The sequence below is a fragment of the Vipera ursinii genome, assembly GCF_947247035.1.
Source record: "Vipera ursinii genome assembly, chromosome: 4".
Taxonomy (NCBI): domain Eukaryota; kingdom Metazoa; phylum Chordata; class Lepidosauria; order Squamata; family Viperidae; genus Vipera; species Vipera ursinii.
Window position 1 is genome coordinate 108,343,497 of NC_139514.1, and position 12,392 is coordinate 108,355,888.

At 44.5% G+C, this 12,392-nt stretch overlaps 1 protein-coding gene across 1 annotated transcript in view; it reads left to right on the top strand.

Annotated features, from left to right (window-relative positions):
- The window catches only part of KLF12 (KLF transcription factor 12), a gene marked incomplete at both ends in the record, with an annotated part of 221,424 nt that overhangs the window by 81,643 nt on the left and 127,389 nt on the right, over positions 1–12,392 (top strand). The window contains one exon of the mRNA XM_083361306.1: positions 5,488–5,577. Coding sequence (XP_083217432.1) covers positions 5,488–5,577 — 90 coding nt within the window. The remainder of the gene's footprint in view (positions 1–5,487; positions 5,578–12,392) is intronic.

A 12,392-nucleotide genomic window follows, 5' to 3' on the forward strand; every position in this document is an offset into this window, starting at 1 on the left:
AGGCTCTGTAGCTCAGGGTTGAACTGGAATGGGCCAACTCAGCACAGCCAACTCACCATGGGACAAGTCTCCATGGGACAATTCAATACATGCAAAAGTTAAATTATTTTTTTACTGAACTGTGGCCAATGATAATAAAATAAAGTTGTAGGAAGAAAAGTCTCCATCATGGTTCCTCCAAGTGGGGAATAAACATGGCAACTGCTTTGGGAAGAAGGTTGTAGTTTATTGCAGAGGAAAGGCAGAGAGAAAGATGGATCCAACAGGAAAAGAAGGGCTGAGCACATGTGGGTAGTGGGTTTTTATACCCCCTGGACTCTATTGTCTGGAGTTATTTCCTGTTTCAAGCTTTTTATTTCCTTTGTCATGTATTCTGTCCTGAGCCTAGGTGTGTCACTCTAGGATTCTTGCTGGTTGTCTGTCCCAGCCCACCTCCCTGGAGCAGGGGTATGTAGATTTTAGTCTTCTTAGTTTCAACTTCCCTGAATGGTTTGCATCTGCATTTCTATAGTTGGTTTCCACTTGGGGGAGGGAGACTTGGGGTGCTTTCCTGTCTCTAAGATCCTTTTAGGAAATATATTTTCCTGCCCTTTTAATATTTCCTTCTCTGGGGAGCCGACTTCCCACAAAGTCAATCTGGATATACAGGTTACAATAATTCTGAGGGAAATGTGGTCGTTAATAATAAGAGTATATCAATGAAAAAATTAATGCAGCACTGAATTGTCTGAGTTGGCCATGCTTGAGTTGTCCTAGATCCCTCTCTGAACAACCAAGTTCAGAGAGCAACAAGGAGCCTGCAAAAACCATCCCCCTTTAAGCTACCTGAGGTTCTTGGAGAAAAGTCAAGTTATAAATCTAAGTGATAATCACAGCTGTAATGGGAGTGACCTGAACCACTGAATCAGTGTTTCCTCGGTTATTTTTGTTGTTGTTAGCTGCGACCCTATGGACAACGTTCCTCCAGGCCTTCCTGTCCTCTACTATCTTCTGTAGTCCATTTAAGCTCACACCTACTGCTTCAGTGACTCCATCCAGCCACCTCATTCTCTGTTGTCGCCTTCTTCTCTTGCCTTCAATCTTTCCCAGCATTAGGCTCTTCTCCAGTGAGTCCTTCCTTCTCATTAGGTGGCCAAAATTTTAGCTTCAGGATCTGGCCTTCTAAAGAGCAGTCAGGGTCGATCTCCTCTAGGACTGACCTGTTTGATCGCCTTGCAGTCCAAGGGACTTGCAGGAGTCTTCTCCAGCACCACAGTTCAAAGGCCTCGATTCTTTGGCGCTCAGCCTTTTTTATGGTCCAACTTTCACTGCCATACATTGCAACTGGGAAGACCGTAGCCTTGACTATACTCAGTTATAATAAACCAGAATTCCAAAGAGTGCAAGTTATGAGGACGGCACCTGAGTGAACTGAATTTGACTTGTTTCCGATGAAAGAGAATTGAGATTAGCTGTGCAGTGATGGATTTGAAGCTGTGGTTAAGCTAAACGGAAAGACCAATTTTTGAAGTTCTCAAGGAGAAAAGAGAGGGCGAGCAAGAATATAAGGCATTTTCCGTGCCAACTGTGCCTTTGTTTCTCCCCTCCTAGATCTTCCCTCCGTGACCCTTCTTTGACAGGGAAGCATTTTCCCAATGCATTCATCCTGCTTTCTTCCTGTCCCACCTCCTGGGTTCTGATGAGAAGCTCATCCACTCCATTTCTTCCTTGCTCCTGTGATGTTTCCAACAGATATTCTCTAGCCAAAGAAAGACTGAATTCACTTCCGGACAATGGCTAGTCAACCTGATTCAATAGCAAGGCAGCACAGAGGCCCAGCAGGAAGCTGTAGCTGAACTTTCTGCTTCCAAGGAAATTCTGAAGGGTGCAGCGCTTGCCTTCACTTTACACGGGCAAGTCTAAAATCTTCCTCTTTAAATCACTCCTGCAGCACAGATTCAAAGGAATGGCTGAGATTTCCCCTCCCTCCCTCCCTTTGGGTAATAATTATGTTGATTCTTCAGAAGTCAAAATCTTCAAAGATCTCTGAAGAGATATATAGCAGTGATGGTGGAATTTATAAGTGTCTTTTTTTTTTTACATCATTCTCAACTTGTGGATTCTGTCATTAAAATCAACAAGCCTAGTAATAAACCTTGAATACATTTCTGTCCACATTCGTAGCCTTCTCTGCGTCCTGCTCTTTTGTTCTCAAAGTGAAACAGGGAGATTTCCTCTCCTAGGGAAATCAGCTTTGGGACACTCAGGAAAGGGAGAGGGGCAGAGGCAGAAGTGACCCAAATAGCAAGAAGGTGTCAATGTGCTAAATGGTGCATGACCTGCTTGGGATCTGCTGATTTATAACTCTTGGAAAAAAAAAAGGCCCCATTTGCCTACATGGCTTCTCCTTCTGTTGAATAACGAGTTCGGGGTGGGGGGAGATGGTTAAAGTATCAGCTGTAAATTGGTGCAAGGCACGGAAAGGGACATTAGCCTCTAATCAGATTCCAACAGTTCATTAAACCTGCCAGTCTGAGCAGCATCCTTTGTCTGCTCAGGGGCAGGCCCTATTTGGGCCAGATCCAACTTCGGATCGTCTTTCTTCCCTCCGAGCAGCCCCAGGTGCCTGTCACAGCTGGAGACCCTCCCAGCAGAGCAGAGCCTTCCAGGCAGACAACGTGCAGCCCCCTCCCCAATCCATCCGGCAGTTGCTTCTCCCCCTGTGCAGAAGGGCCCCCCCTCGCCCAGGCAACCCCACCTCAGGGAGATTTATGACCCCATTGGCCATTGCAGCCTTGCAGTAGCTGGCCTGCTTGGGGCTCGTGGATGAAAAAGGAGGCCTAGCTGTGCCAGGCAGAAGGAGGGAAGGAAGGGCTTTGAGCTGGGCTGACTGGAGAGACAGGCTGGCTGTGCTTTCTGTTCCACCCTAGGCGGATGGCCAAACCGCCACTGCTGGTGACACCCTTGGATATGAAAGGCAGGCCTGATCAGCCCACACCCTCCTGGAAAGCCTCTGGCCTGGCATCATTTCCCCCTTTTATTGTTTTGAGCATTGCCTGGTTGCTAGAAAGTCCTCCGGCTCAGAAGGGGAAGGGGTGTGTGTTAGGGAATGAAAGTGAACCATCACTTCCCTTGTGAGTCTTTCTTTTAAGGGGCTTTCACCTTCTCCCAAGAAATGGCAGCTTTCATTTTAATTTATGGGATTGCGTGTTATCCCCAAGCTTGCATATGATTCCCATTTGCATTCAAACAGCCCAAATCCTACACCAGGAAAAGTGGAGTTTTGCACCCAGGGCAGGATTAGGCAACCTTGGCTCTTTTATGACTCGTGGACTTCAATTCCCAGAATTCCTGAGCCAGCCATGCTGAGGGGACAGGGAGAGGTTTCCATGCTGAGCCATGCTAGCTCAGGAATTCTGGGAGTTGAAGTCCATGAGTCATAAAAGAGCCAAGGTTGCCTACCCCTGGCCTAGGCCGCTTTATGACTCGTGGACTTCAACTCCCAGAATTCCTGAGCCAGCCAAGCTGAGGGGAAAGGGAGAGGTTTCCAAGCTGAGCCATGCTGGCTCAGGAATTCTGGGAGTTGAAGTCCATGAGTCATAAAAGAGCCAAGGTTGCCTACCCCTGACTCAGGGTAATTTGTGATATTTGCACAATCTGTGTATCACAGAACTCAGTTTTGGAAGTTCTGCCTTTCATCCACTGGAAAATGATTTTGGGGTCTTTTTTGGCTCAGCAAGCAGAACAGCTTATTTGGTGGTCCTCTTTGGTTGAAAACACAAGGGCTAGGAACTTTGTTTTTTCTAGCACATAAAACTTAAGTTATAACAAAAAGCAAACCCAAATTCTGTGCCCAAAGCATTTTTCCATTGTGACGGTTGCATAGATCTGAATTGTAGGTAATCCTTGACTTACGACAATTCATTTAGGGACTGTTCAAGGTTACAACAGCACTGAAAAAAGTGACTTATGACCATTTTTCCTACTTACGACTATTGCAGCATCCCCACGGTCATGTGATCAAACGTTTGACGCTTGGCAACTGACTCATATTCATGACTGTTGCACTGTCCTGAGGTCATGTGTTCACTTTTGCGACCTTCGACTAGCAAAGTCAATGGGGAAGTCAGACTCACTGCACAATGGTGTTATTAACTTAACAACTGCAGCGATTCAGTTAACAACCGTGGCAAGAATGGTCATGAAATGGGACAAGATTCACTTAAAAACTGTCTTGTTTAGCAACAGAAACTTTGGGCCCAGTTGTGGTCGTGAGTTGAGGACTACCTGTGCATAATTCTGAAACAAGAAATCACATATTTATACTTGAAGGTGCTAATATTGGTCCTCCAAGAAGATATTCAGGGTGCCCATCTAGAAGTCCCTTATAATGCAGAGGGAAACAGCTCTGATTGTCTTGGAGAAGGCTTGGGGAAGACTACAATCCATGCAGACTCCCAGGGACCAAGGGAAGAGTGCAGAGCCATTCTGGGCTGATCTCTGAAGTATCACCATTAGACTGCATGGCCTGTAGTCTTCCCCAAGCCTTCTCCACTGCTCCAGATCCCATTTTTCAATATGTGTGGCATTTGTGGAAGAAAGTTGACAAAGACAAAGCCCGAATTTGATCCCTGAAAGAGCCAGGTGACATTAAAGGAAGTTTTGCATGGGAGAACCAGCCTGAAGAAGATCTAAAAAAAAGGTTCTCCAAGGCTTAACCTCCTATCAGGGGTTATGAAGGGAAAGCCGTGGCCTGCCAACAGTCCATCCCAGGACACGTTCCCCTATCCTTGACCATATCTGCCAAGAGCTGTGGCTCTGGGATTTGGAGAGGGGAAGCAGAAGCAAAAAGACTTTGAGAAAAGGACTCTGAACCTCTTGTCAGGGAATGGAGTTGGCATTGAAGCAAGACGTCCTGCCAGAGGGAAAATGAACCAACCATAAGGCTGGGGAGGGCTAGTTTGTTGTTGTTCTTAAGTGCCCAGGCTAAAAACTGGAAGACTGTGAGTTTTAATTGCACCTTAGGGTTGGAGTCAGCTGGGTGATCTTGGGCCAGTCCCTTTCCCTCAGCCCTAGGAAGGAGGCAATGGCAAACCACTTCTGAAAAACCTTGCCAAGAAAACTATAGGGACTGGCCCAGCTGTCTTAAACACACCAAAAAGAGAGAGAGAGAAAATGCCACATAGCTACTGCCACGTTTACAGCAGTTACAAACTCCTGTTGTTGTTTTTTTGTAAATTCACGGGCCACGTTGTCTTTGTTCCCATTTCCAATAAAGGAGTGAGTCTGGAATAAACTGAACTCCATTCATTGAAACAGGAATGGTTTGAGATCAGTTGGGTCCAGAACTGATGTGAAAAGTGTTGGCAAATACTTGCCTGGAAGTTCTTGGAGATAGATAGACCTGATCAACAGACAAATCCTTGCACTTTTTCTTGACAAACCAGAATGTTCCATTGCTTTCTTTCTCTTGGGCTCATCTTTACTTTTCTTCTTCTTCTCTTTAAGGCTATTAACACATTGAAGAACAGAATGTTAATGCTTGATGGGATGCCTGCAGTCAGAGTCAAAACGGAGCTGCTGGAATCAGAACAAGGGGTGAGTATCAGTCTTCCGTTCTTCTCCATCCCGCTAAGATATTCCTGCTTGCTTAACCCCTGGGGAAGTACCCCTACCCCTAGGCGTCCCTATCCAGTAGGGGGGATGATCTTGGCACAAATGGGTGCAATTCTCCATCCAGTTTCTTCTCGCCTTCAGTGTCATATCTGGTAGAGCGAATGCACTCTTGTCTCTTGCTGAGAAATTGTCATCAAGCTTATGGGGGAGAGTGGAGGGCATCCAGGAAACTGTTTTGAGAGAAGGAACAAGGCATAGCCACACCGTCATGCAGAGATGCAGCCACTCGAACAATTGGTGGAGCAGTGGGCTAATGCCTCCTTAAGTAACACCAGCTGCCTGCAATTAGTGCAGGTTCGAGTCCCACCAGGCTCAAGGTTGACTCAGCCTTCCATCCTTCCGAGGTAGGTAAAATGAGGACCCAGATTGTTGGGGGCAATTAAGCTGACTTTGTAAAAAATGCCGCTTGTGGTGGGGGGGGCGAAAGTCCTAATAAGCAGGCATATACATAGAATGAAGGCTATTGCTAAGCACATTGATTTGTGCTTCTTAGATTTTAAGCCGCTCTGAGTCTTCGGAGAAGGGCGGGAGATAAATGGGATTTAAAAAAAATTTCTTAGTATTTGTTGGTGAAGAAAGTAAAAAGTGGGGGAGAATCATTTTGTTTTCTTCAACAATTAGAATAATCCTACTAGGACATGTTTCCTTGCAACACTGGAAGTAAAGCTATCTAGTTGGTAAAAAAAAATCAGAGAAAGAAGCATTCTTTGAGTGATGTTGGAACTAGTAGAAACTTTTCTGAAACTGTAATCTTGCTCGGAGAGATTATGAAGATGAAATAAGAGCAGAGTCAACACTACAGTGGTGGTGTAAGAGATCTTGTGGCCAGAGAGAGAATCCAGATTTTCCTGATCCCTTCTTTGGCCTGAACAGATTAACCCTTCAAAATGCTTTCTTCACTACGGAGATTCTCAATCGTGGCTGTCACAAAAGGCAACTGGACTTTCTGAACTGAAGAAGCGTCTTGGATGAGAACTGAAACATCTACAACAGACACGTCAAACTCACGACATCACGTGACGTTGTGCAACGTATCAGGACGGTTTTGCCATTGCTGGCAATGGGGTGGGCGCGGTTTCCAGGTCACGCATCCGTGATTGAGGTCCGGCAATTTGACACCCCTGATCTACAAGGAAGAAAGCCGTGAACGTCCAGTTGCCTTTTGAAAAGCACCTTTGGAAAGTTGTCCTCACAAATGACTTTGTGCCATTTTCTCCTTATTGTCACTCCTCATGGTGATCTCTAAAGCCAACGCCTTGTCCAACAACTTATTCTACCTCCTTTATCTGCCATTAGTGCTCCATTATATCAAAGGAGAGTTAACCGAAGTGAATGCAAAATTGCAGGAGGGAATTGGTTTCCTGGCAAGGCTTTTCTGGAGCAGAAGGCCAAGCAGTGAGAAGTCCCCAAAGGTGCTTTATTTCTGAAAGGCAACTGGACTTTCTTGTTTTTCTTGAAGACATTTCGCTTCTCATTCATTTCTGATGAGGATGGTGGAGAACGTAAGGATTTATATTCCTTGCTGCCATTGGGTCATTAGCACTATAAATTTATAAAGAATATAAATCCTTCACCATTCAGTCAGAGCTGAAGAAGCTTCTTAGGTGAGAAGCGAAACATCTTCAAGCGAAACTAGAAAGTCCGGTTGCCTTTTGAAAGAAAGCGCCTCTGAGGCAACCATGACCTGGATGAGGGAGAAACTTCGTAGACAAGCAGTGAGAAGCTTAAAGAAGAACAGACCATGAATTGGTTTATGAATGTGGTGAAAGCAACGATAGTCTGCAAGGACAGAAAGTTACGGAGCGAGAGAGTGAAGGATCTTGATGTAAACTAGATTTAGCTGTCTCTCTTTCTTTCCTCCTATATGTTCTTTGGGTCTTCATTTTTGGGCCATGTCTTTCACTCTCTTTGCACAATTTGTCTAATATTTCAGGTCCCCAAAGGGAAAATAATAATAATAATAATAATAATAATAATAATAATAATAATAATAATAATAATAATAATAATAATAATAATAATAAAAGTTGGAAGGGACCTTGGAGGTCATCTAGTCCAACCCCCTGCTCAGGCAGGAAACCTTATATCATTTCAGGCAAATGGCTGTCCAGTCTCTTCTTAAAAACCTCCAGTGTTGGAGCATTCACCTCTGGAGGCAGGTTGTTCCACTGGTTAATTGTTCTAACTGTCAGGAAGTTTCTCCTTAGTTCTAGGTTGCTTCTCTCCTTGACTAGTTTCCATCCGTTGCTTCTTATCCTGCTTTCAGGTGCTTTGGAGAATAGCTTGACTCCCTCTTCTTTGTGGTAGCCCCTGAGATATTGGAACACTGCTATCATGTCACCCCTCACCCTTCTCTTCATTAAACTAGACATACCCAATTCCAGCAACCGTTCCCTATATGTTTTAGCCTCCAGCCCTCTAATCATCTTTGTTGCTCTTCTCTGTACTCTTTCTAGAGTCTCGACATCTTTTTTACATCGTGGTGACCAAAACTGGATGCAGTATTCCAGGTGTGGCCTTACCAAGGCATTGTAAAGTGGTATTAGTACTTCACTTGATCTTGATTCTATTCCTCTGTTAATGCAGCCTAGCACTGTGTTGGCTTTTTTGGCAGCTGCAGCACACTGCTGGCTCATATTGAAGTGATTCTTTACTAAGACTCCGAGATCCCTCTCACAGTTACTACTATTGTGCAAGGTACCACCTATACTATACCTATGCATTTGAATAAGATACTGTGGTGGGTGTAAATGTGGAATATTCCTTCATGCTTCCTCTGTTCTCCATGAAAGAGACCTTCAGAGATCACCGAGCCTGCAGATTCCTTGACCAGTCCTTTTAGCTAAAGGCTGGGATCCTTATCCCATCATTGCTGTCTTGGAGTCTGAAGGCGTGTCTTCCTGAAGTCCAGCTCCTTCAAGACTACTTGGCTGGCTGTAAGAAAAGAAAGCAAAAATCAGAATTTCTGGTAGCATTAAAAAAACAAAAAAACAAACAAACTTGGCATGCTTCTTATTAAAAACATGCCTTGCCTGACATGCCTGCATTTCCATAACTGTGGAATTATCTAAAAGTCACAGTGTGATCCTACTTTTGTAGGAAAGAGCAACGAATGATAATGTTGTAGTCTTCTGACATTTCCCACTCCCCCCCCCTCAAAAAATAAATAAATCAGAAGAGCTGGAATTTTTGTCCAGAAGCTCCTGGAATGAAGTGAGGCAACACAGCCATGAAATACCTTCATTCACCTTTAATAACTCCTGATCTTCTTCTCCTGGGCGTCTTATATAGCTTTCCACAGTTCTGCAGCAATGGTCCCAGAGAGGTATGGGGTGGACATGGTTCTTTTGCGTTCCACAGAAAGCTGGTCAAGTGTAGATAAGAAATTACCTCCCGTGGCCAATAAAAGTGCTAAACAATCTTGTTTGTACTGTTTATATTTATTCTGGGTTCTTTTTCCTAGGTTTTTAAGTGCTGCAATTTCACTTTACTGTTCTTTTGAGGTCCATATATAAACTTCAATTCCCTCCCATTCCTTCAAGGAGAACGGGAAGATGCATCTCCCTTTTTTACCTCACATAAATTATCTTCCTGGACTTTGTCTTTAGTTTCATACTTGGAGGGGGAAGTAAGGAGATGATTTTGGGTGGGGTGGGGTGGGTGGGATTTCCCTTGGTGCCTCATTGCAGCCATGGAAGGCTGTTTACTCCAAACCTTGGAGCAAAAGAAGGATAAGACCTGTGAGGATCAATGGACAATTTGGTTTTTTTTTATATCACAGAGCAGCCTCGAGTCTGAATTTCTCTCTCAGGCATACGTGAGGTCATGGGGCACCCAAAACATCTCTTAATGTTAGAAAGGCATCCCATTTGTGTCATGGTGAAAATCTCAAGGCTTTTGAGAAGAACCTGTTAAGATAGCCTAGGTAGGTATCTGCCCTGGGTTGGGAACGGTCCTAGTCGAGAGGTCCTTGGTACTCTCTGAGCTTGCCTGTTTGTTTTCTTGCAGACATTTCATTACACAAACTAGGTAACATCAACAGGACTTGCACTGATGTTGTTACCTAGTTTGGGTAATGAAACATTTCAGCAAGCTGAGAGAGCATCAAGGACCTGTCCGGTCAACCCTGAGCTACAAATATTCTCCTTTATTAGGTCTTAGTTAACTCTGGCTGATTTGAACAAAACTAAGATGCTTTGTATGTGAATGAGAGATTACTAACAATCACTAACAGTGTAGAGTATATTAGCATTAGATCGTCCCATGCTATGTAGCGTATTGGGCTGCAAAGGATCTCCAGCATTTTTAGTCTTAGATGAGCACTTCAGACTCTAAATATCAGCCATGTGATGTTCAGAGCCTTTAAGTCTTCCACGAATGTTCTTCACCAAGTATTTTGAGGGTGTCCTCTTGGTTGTTTGGCATCAAGTGAGGCCCATCTCATTAGCATCTTGAGGATTCGATTGTTCTCCATGCAGAGAATATGACTTGCAAGTAGGAGTCCTTCTGTATGACAATGTTATGTAGTTTGCAGGTTGTTTTTTTAAAAAATTTCCTATTCTACATTGGTCCTGTAAACAGCAGTGTAGAGTAGGAAGTAAAAACAACAACAACAACAGAAAAAAGGTAGCAGTGATATTTCCATACTGCAGCCAAAGAAAATCTTCCCTGCTCATCAAGGTTGGAGTCGATCTGAGAGTGTCTTGGCCTTTAAGCCCATGTGCAAGTTGTGCTAGACTTCACTACTGGCCTAGTCCTGAAACAGATCTAGAACCTAGCAGAAACGGGTTCTCAACAGGGCTCCGTTTGGGAAGCCCTTGGTCCAACCCAGGAATCAGGAATTCATATGAGAATTCAGTGGCTTCTTTACAGTCTCAATACTTAAAAGTCTCACTCTTAACTTTTTTTCTTTAAAGTTTTCTTTGCAGATAATCTGTCTCTGACATCCTTGTGGGAGCATCAACAAATCGTGAATGCTCTCTATGAAAATTGTTTTACCTGTGGGTCTGAAATATTTTGTTTTGGCCATAATTCCCTTCCATTTTTTTTAAAGAATGCCTGTTCTCTGTTTGAAATTCCAAACCATCAATAAAGTAATGAAAGATGCTGAAAGCTGAATAATGATTCAGTACAATGAAATCCAAACAAACTTTGCAGAGCTGTATAAATAACTCTCAGCCTCACTTGACTGATGGGTGATAATAGCTTTGCTTCTGAGGCAGCTCCTGTGCCTTGATATTAATGGTGACTACTGACAATAGGAGTCCAAACTGACCTGGAAGATGGTACAAACAAATATTTCCAACTGAAAGTAACTAGTAGGGGATGAATACATTTTGCAACTGCTTTTGCTTGAGGTACGTCACTTCAAGATTGTTCCTTTAGATCAGGGGTCTTCAAACTTGGCCCTTTTATGACTTGTGGACTTCAACTCCCAGAATTCCTCAGCCAGGCCTGGCTGAGGAATTCTGGGAGTTGAAGTCCACAAGTCATAAAAGGGCCAAGTTTGAAGACCCCTGCTTTAGATCAATGGTCCCCAACCTTTGTAGCTTTGCAAACTAGCAGTGGTGGCAGGAGGGGGTCGCAAAAGATGATCACATGACTCTGGGACATTGCAACCATCATAAATATGAGTCAGTTGTCAAGCATACGAACGTAAAGCACATGACACAGCCTAATCCCATCAATGTGCAAATGGAGCTTCACACACTTGCCCGCTGCTTGTGTGGCCCGGTTTCCAATGGGCCATGGACCGGTACTGGTCCGTGGACTGAGGGTTAGGGACCCTTGCTTTAAATCCTAAGCACAGGGTTAGGTTTGTCTGAATGTGAGCGGTGCAAGTTCCAGATCACTGTTGACATTGCCACCATTCTGTGGCAGCAAGTGTGGCCAAGAAGAAGGATTTCCCATCTCCGTTTCTGTGACATTTTGCAGAGTCATCCAGTGGTGTTTCTTTCTGGCACTGAGGGAGATTTTCAAAGAGACAGGAGAGTTTGGTTGCCACATAGGTGTCTTGGGGTGATAGGTTTGCAGAATACTTTAAGTATAAAGGTTGTTCAGATCAGTCATGACTGGCGGGGGGCGGGGGCAGGTATGTTCAGCATTTCTCTTGGATCCTGGTGCTTTTCGCCTTGAGGTTGTATTAGGCAGATGGTATGGCTCAAAGGGATGTGGTGGCTCAGTGGGTTAGGACACTGAGTTTGTCAATCAGAAGGTCGGCCGTTTGGCGGGTCGAATCCCGAGTGCCGTGTAACAGAGTGAGTACCTCTGTTTGCCAACCTAGCAGTTTGAAAGCACATAAAATGCAAGTAGAAAAACAGGGACCACTACGGTGGGAAGGTAACAGCGTTCTGTGTGCCTTTGGCGTCTAGTCATGCCGGCCACATGACCACGGAGACGTCCTCGGACAAGCGCTGGCTCTTCGGCTTTGAAACAGAGATGAGCACCGGCTCCTAGAGTCAGAAACGACTAGCACGCATGTGTGGGGGAACCTTTACCTTTTTATCACCCTAAGGGTGAGGCCCAGGAAGTTGTTAGTGGCACTTTAAAGCAGTGCTGACACATTTTTTTAACAGTGGCATGATCAAACTGCTGGTGAAGAAACCTAATCTGAGCCTGGAAGTTGAAATCAAACCAGCTTTGAAGCCATCCTCACCTTTGAGGGCAACAGGCATTCTGCATTTATTTATAGCTGTCTTGGTGACCATCCTGGAGCAGGGCAAGCTGAAAAACCTCTT